The 22,479-nt window shown below is 42.4% G+C and overlaps 2 protein-coding genes across 5 annotated transcripts in view; one reads left to right on the top strand and one right to left on the bottom strand.

The window, feature by feature from the left end:
* The window catches only part of myo18ab (myosin XVIIIA b), a 149,984-nt gene extending 136,702 nt beyond the window's left edge, over positions 1-13,282 (bottom strand). For all 4 annotated transcript variants that reach the window (XM_084065291.1, XM_084065298.1, XM_084065299.1 and 1 more), the window contains exon 1: positions 12,113-13,282. In XM_084065291.1, coding sequence (XP_083921417.1) covers positions 12,113-13,132 — 1,020 coding nt within the window. In that variant the 5' untranslated portion in view covers positions 13,133-13,282. The remainder of the gene's footprint in view (positions 1-12,112) is intronic.
* A 7,732-nt stretch (positions 13,283-21,014) lies between these two features.
* On the top strand, positions 21,015-21,710 carry LOC311050616 (phospholipid scramblase 1; the record flags this gene model as incomplete). The annotated part of the gene is made up of 1 exon (XM_084064702.1): positions 21,015-21,710. One exon carries the CDS (start codon positions 21,015-21,017, stop codon positions 21,708-21,710), a length of 696 nt encoding a protein of 231 aa, XP_083920828.1.
* Positions 21,711-22,479: the final 769 nt, after the last annotated feature.

Below are 22,479 nucleotides of genomic sequence, written 5' to 3'. Positions count from 1 at the left end.
TGAATCCGCTTAGCATTGTGGTAGCAAAGGTCAGTCTGAGGGCATTCAGGTCAAAGGAGGTGCTTCAGAACACAGTACTTTGACACATTAAATCAGTCGGCTCTGCCAGGTCCACTGGTTGCCACTTCCTATCTGCACTGTATTACTTCCTTTATACCACAACCACAGACTGGGACACACCCCATATCAAAGCAACACATACTGTAACAGTACAAAGCATAAACGCATACTGTACAGTACATACAGTCCAGGGACATACAGGTACACGCACACGTACAGTATACACAACAGATTTATTTGTGCTGCCATTTAAGTCCTACTGTGGGTAACAAAGGTTATGTTTCACTGGTATATTTTTCACAATAACCATTCCAGGTTCTCTTTTCTTGTACAACTTATCAAAACATTATTAAACACAATTTTTATTCACAAGTGTCTGGCCCCAAAATGACGTACTGTAGGCACCTGAAATGTATTTATGCAGTTTACAGTCAATAAATATTTCTGACAACTTGTAGTTGTGTTCAAAAATACAGATGGGTGCTACTGCTAGGAGCCTGCAGCATTCCTTTTTGAGCGGTAGGTAATCTGTATAGACAAACATGCTGTAATGACCAGCCAAACGCTGTAATGACCAGGACGTCGCCAGAGGCTTCGCCAAAAACACTTCTTAAAAAGGTACACAGTATGAAAAAAAACTGATTTGGGCTTTATGTTTGAGAAACATGCCAAGAATGAACCAAACTACAGGATGTCAAGGAAAAAGACACCTTGAGTTCACCAACCACAAAGAGAAGTATGTTGATGTCTACTAGCCACGGAGCCATCTTTGGTAGAGGTGAAATGGGAAGTGATAGGATTAATATGAGAGTCTAGTCTCATGATGAAATGAAAACACTAAAAGCAAAAAGAGGCAGACAAGAAAGAGTAAGCTTGCCTAATGGAGGAATGTACGGCTTGTGGAGGGTGTACCCATACAACAGATGTCAAATGCCTGTTAGTGAGTAAAAATCTAGTCCTGGGTCCACTTCCTGACAAACAATTTTGGTGTGAAATGTTTCGTACATTAAGACCTGTTAGGTCCCTAATATATCCACTCACCTTGGAGATATATAACGTATCATTATAAATAATCACCCTAACCATTGTTATTTACTTTAAGCTTCATAATACGGCCTCAAGTCCAAGTGAATGGGCGAAGATTAAAGGGGGGGGGGGATTGAACCAAGTCGAGGGTCCAAGCTCACAAAGCGTTAAGCTGTGATGCTTTGCGAGCTTGTAGATCAGCTCATTTTAATATTTTCAGCAAAGAAATTGTAATTCTTTGAAACTTTTACCGACATATGGACGACAGGGTTAATGTGGTTAAGCAGAGACAGGACCATGCTTTAAACACAGGCAGGGCTGCCTGGCACTGAGTGGGGAAAATCCTGTCGGCTGCAGGAAATACTTGAGGTCTCCCCACCTCTAGGGAGTGAGCAAGGGAAAATGTCCAGGCAATGATTTGTGCATTTGTTATCATCCGAGTTACGAAGCATGTCACTTTCTTCGTAATGCGAGTCATAACAATAATAACGTGTTCCAGTTCTGCTACCTTCAAATGGTAGCTGTGTTATTGGAGCAAAAACACAGATTGGAGAAGATGTAGAGGGGGAGAAAGGAAAAATATTGAGGTCTGCAAAAAGAAGAAAAAAACTTATGGTTGAGTGAAGAGATGAGAGGAGTGTTAGAGGGTCTAGATAAAAGAGGAAGCCAGTAAAAATCTCAATTGCTTCCTGAGTGGGGTGGAATAACAAGACAGGGCGCCAAAGGTAACACTCGCTACTGTGGGTCAATCGTGACCAATTGGTGTGGATGGTGTTTAGTGTGAGTCTCAATGAAACAAAACAAACAGACAGTGAACAGGTTAAATGAAGATGGTATTTTGTTATACTGTTGAAAGATAATAAACTAAATGTGAGGAAATCTATTGAAAGGATTGATTGCACAAGGATGGTGCTAATGCTAAGCTATCTGAATTAGCAAAGGGGTGATCGCTGACAGCCAGCACACTCTGGTGACCATCAAACACCACCTAATAACACCTCACCAAACAACTCCAGAGAACACTTAAAGGTTCTATGACATTCATTTTTTTATTTTAATGTTTTTTGGGGGGTTTTATGACCTCAATTACACCCAAAAAAACTGAACTTTGAAAATTCAGTGGATTTTCTGTGGTCTGTTTTTTTTTTTATAATTAGGCTGAAAAGTAATCTGGGATTGGCCCCTTGACTTTGATGTCATAGTCACTTAATCCCCTATCCTTTCCTTTGGGGGGGGCGGAGCAGAGGCGATGATTGACGAGGAAAATCCCTCAACAGCGACACCTGCAGGCAAAGATTACTTTTGACATTGTTAAAAAGGCTTTAGAAATATGAGCGAAAAACACCTGCAATGGCTCACTGGAGTGGGATTTTCAGTTAAAACTTTTTATGCACGTTTGAAGGACCATGACAAAGACTTTTAATGTGTTGTAAAACTGAATGTCATGAAACCTTTAACAACACCAGAGAACAATAAACATGATCACCAACAACCTCTTGTGTGGGCAGTCAGCCGTCAGTGGGTAGAGAGGCTGTCAGGTAATCAGTGTCACTGAGCACTGAACACCTAAGTGCCCCCCCACCTGAGCACTCAACATAACATCTGAACAGTCATCTGCTGGCCGTCAAAAGACGGTTAATAAAGAAAGTTAATAAAGCTCTACAAACAATTATTTGAAAGAGAACAGCATATTCCATCATGACAATGCCTATTCGTATTATTCGTACGGCTTGACCAACATGCTAAGCTTTGTAATGGTCATTGAAAATCACTGATCATTCAGTGTCAAATGAACTTCAGTACTGCTGGTTTGAATCGGACTTGAGGAACTGACGTAAACACGATACTCTTTTTGGGACCGGGGGGGGGGGATAACTACAGTACATTACTCCATTGTGGTATATTTTTCTGACATTTAGTCTCGGCGGTAAGGAATTTAATCTCGGCAGTGCGCAGAGACTAAATTGGTCTGACGAAATCCCTGGTCATTACCACCACACAAAAACACATTTATGAGTTCCACGAGAGTGAGAGCCAATGATTAACAGGTGTTAAAATGAGCAATTTAATAGCATGATTAACAGTGTGTTTTCTGAGATCACCTATGGCAGACAATGCATGCATGCACCACTTGCAAAAAATCGGCAAGCCAATAAACACAGTTTGCGGAACAGTGCATGGCTTCTGTAACTGGGATTTGAAATGTATGGCACTAGAAGTCTGCAAAGATATAATATCCACATCCTCATTGACTGCCAGAGTTTAACATCATCTATGGCTGCCCTTGCCAGCGATTCCGAGCGTTTTCACTAACCTTTGAAAAATCATAGAATATTATTCTTCACAACGAACCACCCGCCGATCGCTTTAAAAGACACCACACACTCGTCAATGGCAGTGTGAGCCTCGGGCCAAATGACAAGTGTACTCGTCAATGGCACTGACGTATCTCTGGTAGAGGTCCTGGAGATTTTGGCCATCTCTAAAAATCGGGGAAGCCCAATTTGTTGTCAGTGACTGAATGACACAACAGCTGATTGGTATAAAAGCTGCTTAAAATCTGTTTTCCTGAACATAACTTGCCCCAGAGAAGGTTGGCGTGCATCATAACCACATGGCAATGTGCCCCAGTAAAAGTCATCCAATGTTGTGAGAGAAAATCCAGGAATTGGATCAAAGTAAGTTTAAACTTAGCAAGCTAAATTGAAAATCCTGCTTTGTGATACAGTCCAGAGATAACACCAAACAACATTAAACACCACCACACAGACAATACTAAACACCATATAACCATTCCAGACATTATCACAAAACTCCAGACAACACCACATAATCATTACAACACCACACAATTCTAACAGCGGGGTGCTAGGGTGGTTGGGCTGTTTTTATGAACCTGTATTAAATATTCAAATGCACCAAATTGCTCCCAGACAGTTGAGAGCTGATGCCAAGCCAACCGGAAATACCAGAGCCCCCTGCCAAAGACCGTGGAGGAACGGTGAGAATGAGAGTGGGGAAAAAACATGATGAGCAGGGGAGGAGAGAAACTGGAGAAAAAAGGATGGGTCTACCACCTTATGACGGAGACACCCCAAAGGGAAGAAAATACTGAGAGAAGAGTTGTGGAGGTGAAACAGAGGAGATAAATAGTTTGTGGGGAGGTCAATACAACTTCAACAAACAGACAGAGAGAGGTTAATCTTCCTTAACAGGGGCGCTGAAATCAACAGGACAGAGGCCTAGTGGCTGTAGCCACTCTTCATATTTACATCTCAGAATGCTGCACTGCAGGTTTTACTGGGGCCAGGTGCTGACCTGGAGCAGGTATTAGTCTAGAGTTACACACACAAACACTCCTCATTTGGTGGTGACAACTGAAATGCTACAGTCCATCCAAATCCAATTTCGCAGATAAATTAATTGTAAACATGGTTGACATCAGCAAGGAAATATGATTAGGGTATTAGGCTTGGTGAGTGTCTTACCAACACAGAAATGTGGCCGACATGACGTGAGACATGATTATTGCCGTATCGTTGGCTGATTCGGCTTGTACTCATTTATAGGTCATTACTACTGTATAACTTTTCTCCCACTTGCTGGAGTTGGAACAAGGTAACATTTATTCTTTTGGGGGGCATTTTCATTGCTTTGTTAGAATGTAGAGAGACAAGTAACCAAGGGCAGAGAGAGGGGAGACACACAAGACAAGACACCAGGTCATCACACACAAGGAGCATGTGGTAAGTACAACTTGTTGAGCCAACCGGTACCCAAGGTACCATGTACTGTATGTATTATAACATTTACGACGATCGTGCCACATTAACACCAATGTTTATATGCAAAGTTTGTATAACCCCAGCATATGAATGAACACCACTTCTATTTCAATTGCCGGTATCATCATGGTATGAGCAGGATAAATCAACAGAGCCGTGCAGTTATCAAATAATAATTTACTCTGCGGTGGCAATAATTAACCAATAATGAGGATATTTTTGTAGATGTGTATACTTGGATTGTTCATAGTCATTCATTTGTGGTTAAACTGTAGCATGATGTCATATTATTGATACAAATTAACATTGCAGTGCAAATCACAAGCCTTTGACACAGCAATCTTTATCATGACGTTGTATGTAGCTCAACTGATTACTACTGGAACACAGCCTACCATTTGCTTGCCTCCTTTAAAAAGGTGCTGCTTGTTTTGAATTTAACATTTATATATGTTGTGGCAACATTGGATATTCACTCCAACATGACGAAGTTAACTAATATCGCCCTGTGGCTCTGGACAGAAACCATCACTACTAGTGGTAAACGTTAGCACTGCTCTGTAGTACAGAAAGCAGCATGCGTCACATAGAACCAAGCACTTCTAGAACCAGTTAAATTCAGTCTGAATAGAACTGCAGCATGAACGAGCATGCAGTGCAGCACGGTCTTGTACGTTACAATTACAATCACATTTCACAATGTTTTAATAATTTAGTTAAATCCGTCCTAAACAGTTAGTTTGTTTTTATGTACGGTTAATCATGTACCCGCCCCCATTCCTACTCGTATTGGACCACATCATACATTATGTTTTGATAACCGCACGCCTCATTGTTCACTGTCCCTTACTTACAGCTAAATGGACCAATAACATACTGTACATACAGTATACTGAGGTTTAAACAATTACCCGCTGTAGCCTGTCGATTTGACCAAAATGCAGTCAGTGCTCGTGTCCAGACTTTTCTACAGAGCACAGCAGAAGCAAAGCTCAAAGCACCAGTACAATGCCACAGTCAGTGGAATGTGGCAGAAAGTTCGTGCTTTGTGCTATTGGACAGTGATGAGGCAGACAGAGCTGGAGAGAGAGAGAAAGAGAGAAGGAGAGAGAGAGAAAGAGAGAAAGAGAAAGAGCAAAAGAGAGAGAGATCTGGAAATAGATCAAAATACCAGCTCACTTTATCCAAAACGTGAGGTTCATATATGTAGCAGACAACAAAGGGCAATACTCGTATTAATGTCTTTTGGGTCTATGTTTGCACTGCCTATCATCTCACAGTGGCTCAAGGCTGATCAAAACGAACAAATTAGGTTCACATACTATATGGCTGATGGTGTGTAGATCCTGAAAAAAATGCAACAGCATTTAGGTTAAGGCCTATAGTCTAATGAAGTGTCCACCCAATTAAAAAGGTTGTGTATTACTATGTGACAATTGGCTAGCTTTCCACTTGACCTTCCTATCTTTCTTTACATGTGAACACACAACCTACATAGCACTGTTATAAACCACTTACTATAGTCAGACAGATATGAAACGCGCGCACACACACACGCACACACACACACACACACACACAGAGGTTAATGGTTATTAGAAACTAAGCTGCTTACATGTAAACTGCCAGTCATTAATTCTGGCTTGTCTCCTTCCCTGCAGGAGCCTTCTGGCATCTAACCATACCTGGTTACTTGCATTGCTTGCCAACATGTGGTGTACAGCTGTACAGCAGAGTAGAGCCAGTCTGCACTGCCACACCTGTACTACATAACCTTTTTGTACAATCACAACTATAGTGGTTAATGTGTGACCCCGGAAAACACTACTGTACCAGTTAGCCACAATGTTAGCAAGCATACATGCTCACATCAGCCCTGCACTATATATGGACCAGAACATTTATTTAGATAGATTAATTAATCTAATATGTATTTAATCACATGAATCCTATCCTCCCTCATACTAGGGTGAACAACATCTGGCTAAAATAAGCAGATCTACAAAGTGCTAAGTGTTGTGAGCTTGTATGTAGATTGGCTATTTTTTGGTGTAGAGGGAAAAAAGGAGGGGTCCTGGTATAGATCCCAAGAGACTCCGGTCAATGACGTAGGGTTTACTTTAATATACTTAAAGTTAACTTTTTTTAATATACTTAAAGCTAGTCAGAATTTGGTCATGCAAAGCGTATGAGACACCAGTGAAAGTGATTATAATTTGATATTTAGCATCAGGGCCCACCCACCACATAGTCCTCGTTATGGGGAATAATAATGGTTCTAGAGAGGATTATTAAAAGATTTGGACCTGGACTATATACTCACAATGGTGCTTCACACACAGTAAACAACACTGGAAATGGCTGGACGGAAAAGCAGCAGTCAAATGGAGCCATTAAACTAATGTGCCTTGTAAAATACAAGACATAAACAATTGGCCTAATAATGGAGAAAGGGAGGAGAATATGATACGGGTCAGCCACTAGCTGGTGGGTGGTGGAGAAGGCTCATCGTGTTGCAGCTGCAAAATATTGACCAAAAAAGTATATAAAAAGGGCAGTTACTCTGAATTCATACACAAATACGTTATAAATGTTGTAATCTCAGGGTTAAGGTGTTAAGATGTTGGACAAGGCAACCTCAACTCATCCGATCAGTTTAACCACTGTGATAGTTCCTGTCTCCTTATGAATTTCAGACTCCACGGACATGTTGGGCGGACTCCTGCACTATGTCCAAGCCCAAAATAAACCTCATGATTTGTCTTGTTTGTTGTTGTAGGGAGTGAACGCTTCTTCCCGTCTTGAGCAGGTCCCACTGCTCGTCAAAGGACATCCTGTCCCCAACCTCCCCATAGGAGCCACCGACTGGGGGAACACAGCCATCCTGTCAGCCTGGTTGACTTTTAAAATTAAATCACCACTGTGTTTGTGTGTTTGTGTACTAAGACAGCATTGTTTAAGAGGCTCCAGATCGCGCTGACTCTCAACTCGCTCATGATCTTTGACCCTGCTCACACATTCCTACTCAGAAACAGAAGAGGAAGGAATTTCCAGATACAGCCACTTGCCAAGAAAAACTGGACTTTCATGTAAAGGAAAGAAGACAAACTTAAATATAGAACTGGCTCAGTGGAACTCCCACTGCCACACACACACACACACACACACACACACACACACACACACACACACACACACACACACTCCCTGCTCTGAGCGCTGTGTGATTCCAAGAGGATATGGTGGTTTTAAGCTGTAGAGGTCATGAAGCTGTTGGGTTTTTGTTTCTCTGTCCAGTTACACAACATTCCCCTACGCTGATATACTGGAGGATAATTGCTTCCCACTCCCTGTGGGAGGTAAATATAGCATACACCCATATATTTAATGTTTATCTGATATCCCTGAAGAGTCGTTTAAACCAGCCGTACCGTTGTCGACCCCTTCTGATGCTATGCTGGCAGTAAGACGTGTCCCAGCCAGTCAATCTAACCCTAAATCACGGTACTTCCACAAAACAACAGGGAGTGACTTGGTGATTTAGAGACAGTAACATTTGTGTACAATATACAGTAGATTACAGACATAATTGCTGTGTCACAGGTTTGAATCCGGCTTTTATTAACATTGTTGCATGTCATCCCCTCTTGGCCCGTGTTTCATGTCTCTCTTGCCTATATTGTAAAATAAAGCGAATTCAATGCATGCATCAGGCCTATATTGTAAAAAGCTTTCATTTTAATTGCCTTTTCTTCAAAAGAAAGGCAATTAACCCAGACTAGACTACACAAACCGACATTATCAGTTTGCTTTCTTCGCCTGGGTGACGGCTTCTAATCTAAGCAACACTGGCGTGAGAAAACCAGAGAGTCCTTCCCAGTTACACAACAGTCTCCCAACATAAAGTATGACTATCCATTAATTGAAAACTATAAAACCACACTTGTAATACCACAATTATGACTGTTTCCATTTCACTATTTGACATCACGTAAACAAGTCAATCAAATGTTCCCAAATTCCAACCCTTAAATTCCGACCAGAATCAGTTAATTTTGTGTTTCTAATTAAAATGTGTTTTCTGCTTGAATTATTTTGGCTCTTGAAGTGGCATTTCCATACTTGAGTCACACATTTGTAGAGAGAGTGGTGGTTCCACTTCCTACAACCCCATAGCATCATTCAAACATTGTGGTGTGTGCGTGTACACTCAATGGTGGGTGAAGTTACACAAATGGCACAAACGAAACAGTCTAATGGTTGATTTAGGGAGTCGTTACAGGCACAGAACATGCAGAAAAGTGGACAGCTGTGCCACAGTCATTGCAAAGAAGGCCTCCTGACAGAGTCATGCGAGTTTCTGTGTTGCAGCCCATTGTCAGGATTGAAATATGTCTCTTTCTGTTGGCTCTCCTTTATTTAAACGGGCAGTCAAGCTGTTGACATTTGTTTAAGCAGACAAAAGAGGCAGGGACAAGCCTGCTGCTTAATAGACACACAAATCAGCTGCACACAGAGTCAGGCAAATGAACTTGATAGGTCAACTCTCTTCTGTTCCGTCCGTGTGTATCCTAAGTGACCTGATGCTCATTTTACACTGCCCTCCCCCAGTATGCACTTCCTGCTTGGATGATGGAAAATGTTACTGCTGCTCTTTACGAGACAGAAATAAAAACGTTCTTATCCAATGTGACTCAAGCAGGGATTTTTCAGAGAAACAACCCACTCCAGAGTGAGTGCTCAAGACTCACTCGCTTCATCTACCATAGAGAACAGTATAACATGTGGGCTAGGCACAGTCACTCCCTCCTTTCCTCAGCAGATGAATTCAATTGCGGTGGCGGGAAGGGGGGGGGGGGTCTTTCATTATGCCGTGTCACAAGGGCCCTTGAACTGGAGCCAATGGATGGAGGCAAACAAATATAGGCACTCTGAATTCACCAGCCATTCCCACTGGGAGACAGAGCAGGCCTGGCCCGCTTATTACATCATGATTGCGCTACTGTAACTGGCAAGTGATGATAATGCTGAATTAGTTAAGTTAATCTACGTCAGTGAGATCACTTTCCTCACACGGCGCTTCACTGTCCTACGGAAGGAGGCTAGTACGAGAGAAAGCTGGAGGTAGATAGGGCAACTCAACATGTAGGCCATCCATCCAGAATTCTTAACACTTCTGCACCATGAATATGGCCTTCAGGTTTGTGTTTGTGATTTTTGTTCAGGTGGGACAAGACAAGGACAAGATGAGGACAAGACAGGGAGTGCTGTAAAAGAAAGCACAGGATCCTAATGCACCATGAAGTTCCATCCACCATGTTCCCAGGTGGCCGCCGGTATCAGAGGTTATAGTGTGGCACTGATGCATGTGGGGCAGGCAGCAGTCCTGCACCACAATGAGGCTCCTAGCCAGAAAAGGTACAAAGGGGGTTGTTGCAAACTTCACGCTGCACTGCAAAGCCTCCTTTGTTTATTGGTCAGTCCCAAAATAGAATAAAACAGAATATTCAAGAATGTGGGAAAAAATGTGAAAACAAAGTGTGTGTGGGGGTGCTTCCATGCCACAGAGAACATACAGTACTGTATTATTTCCTGATCCCTGTATTATTGTGGCTTTTCAAAGCCAGCTGACATTTATTCAAACATCCCTTCCCACCTCCAGACACAGTTCACCTATTCTTGCTCCAAAAATGTCTAAATAAATATGGGAGTAAAACAGCCAACAAGAAATTCAGATATTGGACATCAAAGTCTTATGTAAACCTGATGATGAACCTTAAAAAAATCTGCTCTAGGTAACATGGCTACATGTATGCAGAGGGCTGTCTGTTAGGACAGAGAACGGCAAACATGAAAACATTCATCCATATTAACAATGTCTGTCTGTCAGATTTCAAATTTCAATATTATGCTCTTTGCTCTCTGATGCTGACTGCAACAGTAGCAGTCAGTATAACACCATCAGCTCCCCTAACACCTCTACTGTACATAGCCTAGATGTTAGAGGAAAAATATAGTGATGATCTCAATGTTGTCTTTGTCATAACAGTAATGCACAAGAGAATAGAGAACAGGCACTTAGCAGAGGCTGACTGCTGCAGTGATATGCTGGTCATCAATGTGTGCAATAAACACAGAATATATCATTAGACGGAGCAGCACAAGGCATTAGCATTCAGTAGCTATAACAGCTGCTTGCAAATCAGTGGCACTTCCAGCATAGAATAAAGAGAAGACAGTGTGCCATATTCCAAGAACTCCACACACTGTAGCACACACGTGAACTGTTCCCTGACATGCATTTTATCTTTCAACAATACAATACTGCAAGTTGCAGCAAATGGGTAATGCAACATCTAGGGTTGTTATGTTCCCTTAATGATGAACAAACGATGCATAAAACACAACTCTCCAGAATGTATTAACTTTTACTTACAGCTAACTAATGTAATGCAAGGGGGTGGAGCAAAGCAAAGATCAGCAGAGATGTAATGATTATAAACACTAACTTCATCTTAGCCTAAACAGTGAATGGAAACTTGCTGCTTACACAACACATACACACAATTATGAGAACACAGTCAACACACACAAACACTCATTGATTTGACAACACACTCAAATGTGTGTGTCCATCACAGCAGCATGGCAACCTCTTATCTGATACGAGTAGAGAGACGGGGTGCATAAAATACAAGATAAGCTCCAACAACTTCCTCTTGGTACTGAGAGGTGGTAGAGAAAGGTTGGCTATGCCACTTGAATTCAGGAGAGCACGGGAGCAAAGAAAACATTACAGTATATGAGGGACCGAGAGAGACAAACACAGACATGCAAAACTTCTAGAAACCCTTGAGAGAAGCTATGACATCACCGTGTTTCCATTATAATAAACATCCTCCTTCCAGTTACATTTCTCACATAGTAGCACTTGGCTACAATGAAATCCTGTAAGGAAACAATGGAAGACTGTTAGAGGGACCGGAAGGCATGAGGATTCGAACCTGCAGCAAGGCTTTGGAGGGAAGGCACGTTTGGATAAGCAGTGAATCGACTGTGGTTAGACGGTTCTGACTTCGTCACTCACAGTCAATGAACACCACCACAGATGCATACATTTGAGAAATCAAGTCACACCTTCAAAAGAGAAATCTGAAAGTACACAATGCTTTCTTTCACCCACCCACCAACAGAGTTGGTTTGGTTAAACGGTTAGTATGAAGGGGTGAAAGGGAACTTACATCTCTAGCTTCCCTGCGTAGACCCTCGGTGTTCCTCAGCCAGCAACGGCTCAGCTCACTAAGCTCCAGGATGGGCTGCACCTTAAGCCGAACTGTGTCTCCTGACTGGCGGATCATCTCCACTATCTCGTCCCGGGTCTTGTTCTCGACGTTGCGCCCGTTTATCTCCACTAGCCGGTCACCTGGCACGAGCCCCAATGCCAGGTCCTTGGTACCAGCACCAGGCTCGGCGAAGTGTACCACACGCCTGTAAACTCCTCCATCTACACCGCGGTCCAGCATGGTGGTACGCCGCAAAGAGAATCCGAAATCGCCAGTGTTGCGTCGCTGGAGTTCCAGCTCGCGCGTTTCTGGCGCAGTTGGAGGGACAACGGCCGGCAGCTGCAGGTCTGCAGGGAACATCTTGTCCACCACTTGAGGGATGCAGACTTTCTTGGCCGGGGGCGCTCCAGACTGCTGCTTGAGACTGTGCTTCCTCTCCGGGTCAAAGACTTTGGTCTCCACCTGTGGGGAGGGAGCGGCCGAGTTCTGGCCCGAGGGTGTGGAGCCCTCTGACGGGCTCTCCTCTTTGCTCCTCTGGGAAAAGGAGAAGCGCTTCATCATCTGACCGACCTGTGCGGAATTGGACTTGGCCAGCGAGCCAAAGTGAGCCACGCGATCACGCACAGAGCTCCGACGGCCGTCCTGCTCCCCGCCACCCTCGCCCTTCAGGTCGTCGGTGGAGCTGGCAGCGCTCAGCTGGTCATCCAGCACCATGCTGCTACGGTTGCTCAGGCCGTCAGACTCGATGTCGGTGAGGCTGAGCTCATGGCCGGTGGCCACTTTGATGGGGATGGGATTGGAGATTTCCAGCTTGTTCTTGGACTCCCTCTTGGCCTCCCTCTTCAGATTGAAGAAGCCACGGCGCATACTCATCTCCTCCAGACTGCGCATCTCCGCCGCAGACATCCTCTCTTTCTTGTCTTTCTTTTCCTTCTTACCCCCATCCCGATCCTTGTCTTTTTTCATCAGGTTGAACATGTTGCAGCACTTGATGCAGTGTGGTCCACCGATGTGGCTCCTGTTCCCTCAGATGAATAAAATATTTCCATGCAAAGGTAAGGGTCCAGTTTGTTGATCCAGTCCTTTAGGGAATGTCTTGACGGGGACTTGACGATGCCACCAGCTCAAATCCCCTGTGGAAAGTTTAAGAGAGAGAGAAAGCAGCTGACATTAATCTCCAGATCTGAAAGAAATTGTACTGCTTCAATGTTTCATCATTTTAAAGACAACAGAATCAGATTAAGGGATTGCTTTGTTGCAGTTGGAAAAAACTGTTGGGAAATAGTCATTTTAAGTACACATAAATGAAGTACCAAAGCCTCATAAATGGACTCACAAACACCTCATGATTAGAGTCTTTGCTTCCTAAATCTCTCCATCTTGAACATATTACAACATATATTATTAAATAACTACATATTTTCTGCTGCATATTGTACACATCCAACCTCTGTAGTAGACTAAGGACCAAACATCACTCAGGGCCTCAAAACACTTTTACAGTCCATTAGTATGCCCTACCAAGAACTGCTAAGTGAACATGGCAAAAATCATTCCACATCACAGCCACAGAGGCCCATCAAAAGGAGTTTGGCGAATAGAAAACACATTCCTGGCTCAAATTTGAGATGCACGTTTCCAAACCCTCAAAAATCAAGGGGAGATGGCTCCTGCCACAGGCCAAGAGAGGCAGGCAAGCAGATACACATCCCTGAATCTGGTTTGCATTAGCCGCTTATATGCCACAGAGACAGACAAGAGCTACTCAGACCCCTCTCTCCACAGGGTAGAGTACAATGGAATCCCAAACAACCAACTTCATGGTCACAAAAATGACAGCCAACATCTATCGCAGAGGTCTGGGTCTTTCATATGAGGGCACACTTTGTACCCAAATCACTGAGATGGAGATCGATCAGTAAAGAGTAAGGCTAACCTATGAGGCTCACTTAGCTCCAGCAGCACAGAGTATTAAAAGATACTTCATAACATTCACAAACAGCATTTTAGTTGTTGTTGTTATTTGTTTGGTTGTTTTCAATATAATGTTTTTGTCCAATTGTATTAAAACATGGTCTAGCATGGTCTATGTTACACATCTGTCAAGCTGTCACCAAAACACATAATAAAATAGTATGTAATACTGTGAAAGTGGGTGGGATGTGGGTTGTAAGATGGGAGTGTATTCATGTATCTATGTTGTGCAATGGTGACTGTGATCTGGTGCCTCTGCCTCATAAGGGAAATTGTTGTTGTTTTGTGTTGGCTTGTGCTGGAAACTTTTAATTTAAAAAGAAACCTGGCATTTTGTTGCCAACCTTGCGTTGATAGCAACCACCACAATGACACGGTATTTGACGGAGGCCTGTCTTATAGGGCCAGCCCATCAGCAACATTTTAGTTCAGTTGGCCAGTATACAAAAGCACTGAAGCAATTACTATTGGAGGGACAGCGAGTAGCTGGTTGTTTATGTTTCTGTGTTGTATGCATTGCTCACCATAGTTACAATTTTCCTTCATTTTATTAAATACTTTTTTCATTGTTTCTATATAGACGATCAATTCATAATTAATATTGGGTTTTGTGGTATCTTTCCTTTATATTTCTTCATTTATTTTTTCACTGGGATTCCATTTCCTTAATTGGCCCATAAAATTAGAATATAATAACTACTGTATTTTTCTCTAACTTCTCTTTCCATGGATTAATCCACTACTGGAAGTGTTTGCAGTGAAGTTGTTTGTCGTTTGACAGTCATTTGTGTTTGTATGATCTGCCCTTCTTTACTGTATGCCATGTATTTTCAGGCAACACACACACACACACACACACACACACACACACACACACACACACACACACACACACACACACACACACACACACACACACACACACACACACACACACACACACACACACGTTGCATTAAAAGGTAGAGTAAATTATGTTTTTTGGTTAAAATAAAAGGTTCTTTGTTCTCATGTTCTTCTGATAGTAATCATTGTACTCTATAGAGTGTTTTGCTCAATGACAGGGGTCTCCCTGTCCATCTAGCTCTACATTAATACAATGGTTCTTAACCTTTTCAGGCTGTGACCCCCCAAAATAATCATATTTGAACTGGGGACCGCCCACCCTGACAAGCAATTGGAATTGTAAGCATTACATTTAGTTTGACTCTGTTCCACTGATAAATATTGTGAAAATAGCCAATCTACAAGCTCACAAGGCGTTGTGAGCTTGTAGATCGGCTATTTTCACAATGTTTGCCTCTTTCTTACGTAATATTTGATAATTTGGTATTGAAGAGGTCTTAAAAGTCACTTTAGAAATGTGCAGATACCCTGTATACACGTATACTGTACGTTGGTTTGTTTACTCTTCAGTAAAAAAAACATTGTTGCACATTAAGCTAATCATCTGGGAACCCCCCAAAATCCTTTGGGGACCCCCGACCCACAGGTTGAGAACCACTGCTAATAAACAGAAAATACATTTTCAGATGGGTTGCCACTTCATCCAATCAGGAAAGATTACGCATTTATCAGCGTGAGCTTTTATAGTGTTCCAGTTCCAATATTTTCTGTTCGTTTCTTTGTGTTATCACTTCCAATTTCAGTTGTTTATCCTGTATCCTATACAGGTTCTCTCTCCTGACTGGACAAAAATAGGTATCCCGAACTGAAAAGGTATTTTCTGTTTATTACAAAACTGGAGAGGCAGGGAGATCCCTGTTACTGAACAAACACAATTATTATCATCATAATATAGAGCTATTTAACACTTACTTTAACAAAGAAAGTATCACTTTAATAACCACAGTACCAATAATAGAGATTGAGAAGTGACAACTCAATAATAGGCAATAAATGGACAATGTATTATGTGGTTCGTTGTTGATACTAAACAAGGATAACAGGATAGGTGGGCACTAGGGACATCTGGGCACCTCGATGTAAAATTGCCTATTTTGTCCAAAATGTAAAAAATAATTGGGCTCGGGTGGCGCAGTGGTAAAGTTCCTGCCCACCACCATGGAGGTTGTAGATTCGAATCCACCGTGGTGCACCGTCTACGCGAACACAATTGACCCGTGTTCAGGGGAGGGAAGCCGGGCGGGGAGGGTGTTATTGGTCATTGCACGTACTCCTACGGGCTGGGGCGGCACCTGTGAGCGGAGAGTGTTGGTTGGGAGGAGTAGAACGAAGGCCCTACGGTTCTCCTGGTGGGGGCTCCTCACTGGCAGGTGAGTCAGCAGGATACAATAGCAGTGACAACACAGAAATGTGTGTGGGGAATTAATTGGCATAACGACTAAAGTGGGGAGAAAAGGGGGGTAAAAATAATTGGCTCCTCTAAATTTAGAAAAAAAGAAATACAAAATGTAAAAAAAATCTATATTTGAAAATGTTTTTAAGTAAAGTTAAGTATACATGATTAGAACATGCTTAAACATTCGACAATATTTCTACAAATACAGTCTACATTTGCTACAAATAGTTTTTAAAAATTGCATCGAGGTGCCCAGATGTCCCTAGTGCAACCTATCCTGTATCCTAAACAAGGTGGCAACAACAACACCAAACACAAAGCTGGGCTGTGCATAAGGAAGTTGCTATCATGCACTGCATGCACACCATTAATGTTAGAAATAGATGGTGGTGATTATGCTTCAACATCAATATCACCCCCATCTATTTCTCATGTACAATGATAACATTTTTAGACTATTCCATGTACACCAAAACATCTCATGTCAGCAAACAGTATCATTTGAAATGGTGGTCCAGGGGCAGATGAACGCCTTAGTGGACTGATTCTGGTTCAAAAACTTTTTTAGCTTGAGACCCAAAAGAGAAATTTGATGTCTCCCAAGGACCCAAGCTAGTGAAAATAGCAGATTCATTTATTTATTTTGAAAAATCATTGAATTTGCTTTTAATTTATGAAAATGTGTGAATTTTGGGGGATTTTATTGGGGGGAAAAAACATAGTAAACTAAAATTAAATGATGGGATATTTACTTGTGACCCATACAAATATGTCCACGACCCACAAATGGGTCCCGACCCAGTGTTTGGGAAACAGTGCCTTAGTGGATCTGTGACATGAAAACACTTGGGAGACCCCTGCCTTTGGGAGGGTCCAGACTTCAGACTCCAGGGAGACACAAAGCATGACAGCTCTGGATGGATGGAACGTTAGCCCAGTTAGATGTAGCTTTTAGCCTTCTAGCCACCACCTTGCTAGCGTTACTGATGTAAACAGTGTGCAATTGGACCCCCCCAAAACACCCCCACGTTTCTGCGGTACGGGCACAAGCAGCACGTAGCGTTGGCCAACAACGTTTCATTGATACATTGGCTGAAACCTCAAATGTAGCAACCCAGCAGCTAACTAGCTAGCCTTGGCTCAATGGAAAGGCATTGGTTCTTTGCCCTCATCTGTACGTTGTTGTCATCGTTGCCAGATTTTGCGAGAGAAATAAGCAACGAGGTCTATGAAAACGAGCCCAAAAGAAGCAACTATAGGGCCTAGTCACTAGCCGATCTACAAGCTCACAGCGCGTCCCAGAGCTTGTAGATCTGCTAGTTTAATCAAATATCTTTAAGAAAATGTGGAATATTGTTTTGAAACATTTTAACAACACAAATCTTGTATGGGGGTCCCTGGCATTCATTTGGGCGGGGGTCCTTTCCTCCTTGACATGCACATATTTGAGAACCACTGGTTTAAACAGCATTAGGAAACAAGCCCCAAATAATACGCAAGTACACTTTAGAAACAAGCCTAAAAAACCCGCAATAACCAGCACACTACCAATATTTACAAGCGACTTTACAGAAAGACAAGCCCAAAATCGCGTATAATACGCGGACATGGCAACACTGGTTGTAACGTATGAAATCCAGGAGCAGCACTTCTTTGGATCTTATGGGAAACCATCCAGTGTAAAGAACCCGATACTGTTTCGCCCCTCATAGCTGTACTCTAACTAAATGTTTCCTCTGCCAGGCAACATGTTTATAAATGTAGGGAGTATACTTGCCCTTTTCCGGTATTGATGATGATGGGCACCTCTGGTGGGTGTTTGATGATGGGTGCAGCTCTCTCTCTCTCTTTCTCTCTCTCTCACACACACATACATACACACACACTCACACAACAGAGCAGCGCAGCGTCTAATGGAAGCAGCTGCACTGTGTGATTAGCTGACAGTGTTGCCAGCTTTTGCGAGAGAAACAAGCAACCAGGTCTATGAAAACAAGCCCAAAAGAAGCGACTATATGGCACTTTAAACATATACATTGGCTGTTTGAAAATAGGCGAGCTTGTAGATCTGCTATTTTCAACAATAAAAAAAAACTTCAATATTTTTTTGAAAAATGTTGAATATTTTTGAAACATTTTAACAACACAAATCTTGTTATGGGGGTCCCTGGCATAAAATATTTTCAAATGGGGGTCCTTCACTTGAATGGGGGTCCTTGATTTGTACCAATATTTACAAGCAACTTTACAGAAAAACAAGCCCAAAGTCGCTTATAACAAGCAGACCTGGCAACACTGTTAGCTGACGTTAGCTTAGCTGGCTGATCCTATGGGCTGATCCCATTCCCTGCGCTGTATTACGCCACTTCATTAAACACAGCTTCACGACGACGACTCCTGGTGGCCAATTCAAGTAAGTGCAGGCTGACAGCCAGCGTTGCCATGTAGGCTTATTATAAGCGACGTTGGGCTTTTTTTTCTGTAACGTTGCTTGTAAATATTGGTAGTTGTCTTTTTGGGGGGGCTTGTTTCTAACGTGTACTTGCTTATTTAGGCTAGCTTCCAATTTGTGTAATTCTTTTTTAAACCAGTAGTTCTCAAATATTTTCATAAATGTCTTGGGAAATATTCAAAATATTCCACATTTTATTTCAAGAGTTTGATGCAGGCATTGTGAGCTTGTAGATCTGCTATTTTGAAATAGCCGGTGCATATAGGTTTAAAGTGCTCATGTGGCCTAGTTGCTTCTTTTGGGCTTGTTCTTCTAGACCTGGTTGCTTATTTCTCTCACACAATCTGCCAACACTGCTGACAGCTAACGTTTTCAGTCTATTAAAATGCACCACTGCTGTCAGCATGCAGTTGCAGTCATTATTATTACTAGGAATGAAATACTACGAACTTTCGTCAATAGTAAAGAGTGCAAAAAAATTAAGAAAGTTGAAAATATAGATATATGAAATAATTCAATGAGATGAGATCAAATGTAAGATAAGAAAGAAGGGTTGGTGACATCATGTGGCTTGTGCAATGAATAATACAATGGATGGGTAATGGATAAGTGCAATGGGTAATCACGAAAATGTGAGTGGGGTAGTCAGTAGTTTAAATAACGTGGTGTAAAGTAACTAAGTACATTTACTGAAGTACTGTATGCCTACTTAAGTGCACCTTTTACAAGTTTTACTTTACTGGAGTGTTTCCAATTTTCAATCTTTTACTTCTACTCCACTACATCTCAGAGGCAAATATTGTACTTTTTACTCCACTACAATTATTTGAAAACTTTAGTTACTTTGTAGACAAAACATACATTAACCACTTCAGCCCTATGTATACTTTGGTTATTTGTGATGTGTTGTGAGCTTGTAGATCGGCTATTTTCAAATAACCAAAGTATACATTTGGAAACTTGTGAAATGGGACATTCTGCATAATGAGTACTTTTACTTTCAGTACTTAAGTACATTTTAATGTGAATACTTTTGTACTTTTACTCAAGTAAATTTTGAATACCGGACTTTTATTTGTAACTGAGTATTTCTATAGTATTGTGGTCATTTTACTTAAGCTCAAAGTGCCAAATCTATTAGCCTACTAGACCTACTCATAATGATAACCAAGATGGATTGGATGGGTGGTGATGGGTGGTGGCATATTTCACTCAATGGTGGTGCGTTTTAATGTGTACTTTTAGATAAAAAAAAAAAAGATCTAATTTCATTGTTGGCTGCTCATTGATAATCTTCGATAATTCATTTCTCCCAATTAGGTAACCCGACTCTGCTTTCAGAGCTGTAACGGTTGCTAGGCAGTGTGAGCTCGCACCCCCTTGGCTCAGGCTCACACACACACACACACACACGCACACACACAGTCATCTCCTTCACCTGATGGGATGTATTTCAGTGCTGTGTCATTTACTTACCTATGTGCCTACAGCCACGCTTTAAGAATTCAGGAGAATCTTCATATGAAAATAACAGGTAGGCATTCATGGGGTCTTTTTGTTCATCATTTATGTTTGCTTTTAACTTAGGAGTAAACTAGAGCCATAGGGTTGGGTTTTCCTTTAGAATGTTATAGGCGAATGTTATAGGCTAAAAGAAAATGTCGACATGATCATGACTAATTATACACAGCTAACACATGGACTGACATGGGTGGTATCCAGTATTGCAGTATCCAGTTAACATTTTCTTAAACACAATTATATAATCTTATCGCATTATCATTATATTATATTTTTTTCAGTGACTTTCACAAGTATCTACTGTCATGGCACACCAGGGTTATGATGGAAGTGGCCCCGTACCTCAGATGCCAGTGTACTCTATTGGGATGCCTCCTGATCACAATACAGTGAACCCAACACAAATGAACCCAGGAGCACCAGTGCCCCCAGGCTACGTACCCTCTGGAGAGCCATTTCCTCCTCCAGACTTCTTAGTCTCTCAGCCTGCTATGATGATGACCCCTGGAGAGCCACTTCCTCCTCCAGACTTCTTTGCCTCTCAGCCTGCTACGATGATAACCCCTGGAGCACCAATTCCTCCGGGTTACATGTCTGCTCAGCCTCCGCCAATGATGCCAGCCCCTGACAGACCCCTGGGCTGCCCTCCAGGACTGGAGTATCTCACCCAGACTGACCAGCTGCTGGTTCATCAGAAAGTGAGTATGGCTGAAGTGATCATGGGCTGGGAGATGAACAACGTCTACACAGTGAAGAACAACGTTGGCCAGCAGGTGTTTATGGCCACAGAGGAAAATGACCTCTGCGGCCTGCAGTGTGGCCCAGGTCGCGCCTTCACCATTCACGTCCAGGACAACCTGGGGCATGAAGTCTTGAGACTGGAACGCCCTCTGCGGTGTAGTGCTTGCTGTTTCCCCTGCTGCCTGCAAGTGCTAGAAGTCCAGATTCCTCCCGCTGTCCCCATAGGCTATGTGGTGCAGAACTGGCACCCCCTCGTGCCCAAGTTTACCCTCCTGAACGAGAGGAAGGAGCCCCAGCTTAAGATAAAGGGTCCGTTTTGTGACTGTAGATGCATGTCTGACATCGTCTTTGAATTGTTGTCCCTGGACGAGTCAGCCGTGGTGGGACAGATCAGTAAGCAGTGGGGGGGCTTCATGCAGGAGGGTTACACGGATGCAGACAACTTTGGAATTAAATTTCCCATGGACTTGGATGTGAAGATGAAGGCTCTGATGCTGGGAGCCTGTTTCCTCATTGACTTCATGTTCTTTGAGACAAATCCAAACGCCCATTCAAGGCATTCATGACTTCAGAGGGTTTTAGACTTTCAAACATCATTGGGTGTTTAATTGTTGTTGTTGTTTTTTTATATACAATGCATATCTGCAAGATTTCTTCTTTGCACACTCAAATAAATGTTTTACATTTTACAGTTTTCTACATTTTGGGCTGTACTGTAGTGTAATTGTATCCCCACATCATTTTTCCATAATGCATTTTTTTTGCGATCGTAACTAAAAAAGAGAAACTACTGTAGGCTACAGCATCGAATTGTCTCATTAAACATTATGAGAGCAGAATATTGTGTTTGTTATATTATTTTAAAGATTTAAAAAAATATACAGGCACTTGTGCTCAGAGCAGTATCACACATGGCCTTGCCTGCCATATGTTCAAGAAACAAGATACGAGATAGTATTGCAGATAAATAATTAACAGCTGTCATTCTTACAATACAAGCGTGCGTGCGTGCGTCCGTGTGTGCATGCTACGTTTATTTGGCAAAAATAAATAAATAAAAACAAAATTAAAAAAATAGGGCACGGTGGCGCAGTCGGTAGCGCTGTCGCCTCACAGCTAGATGGTCCTGGATTCGATTACCGCCGGGGATGCTGTGGCCGTGTTCTCTCCTCCACGTCATCAGTGCCCATACCCTAGGTGGGGTTGGTGACAGGGCCTCTCTGTGTGGAGTTTGCATGTTCTCCCCGTGTCTCCTAGGGTAGGTACTCTCACAAAAACATGCAGTAATCCTGGTCTCTATACTGCCTCCCCCTGGTCAGCCAAGGCACCTGGTGG

Source organism: Gymnoscopelus microlampas (genome assembly GCF_963454915.1).
Source record: "Gymnoscopelus microlampas genome assembly, chromosome: 8".
Classification (NCBI taxonomy): domain Eukaryota; kingdom Metazoa; phylum Chordata; class Actinopteri; order Myctophiformes; family Myctophidae; genus Gymnoscopelus; species Gymnoscopelus microlampas.
This window is presented reverse-complemented; position numbering and strand designations above follow the sequence as displayed.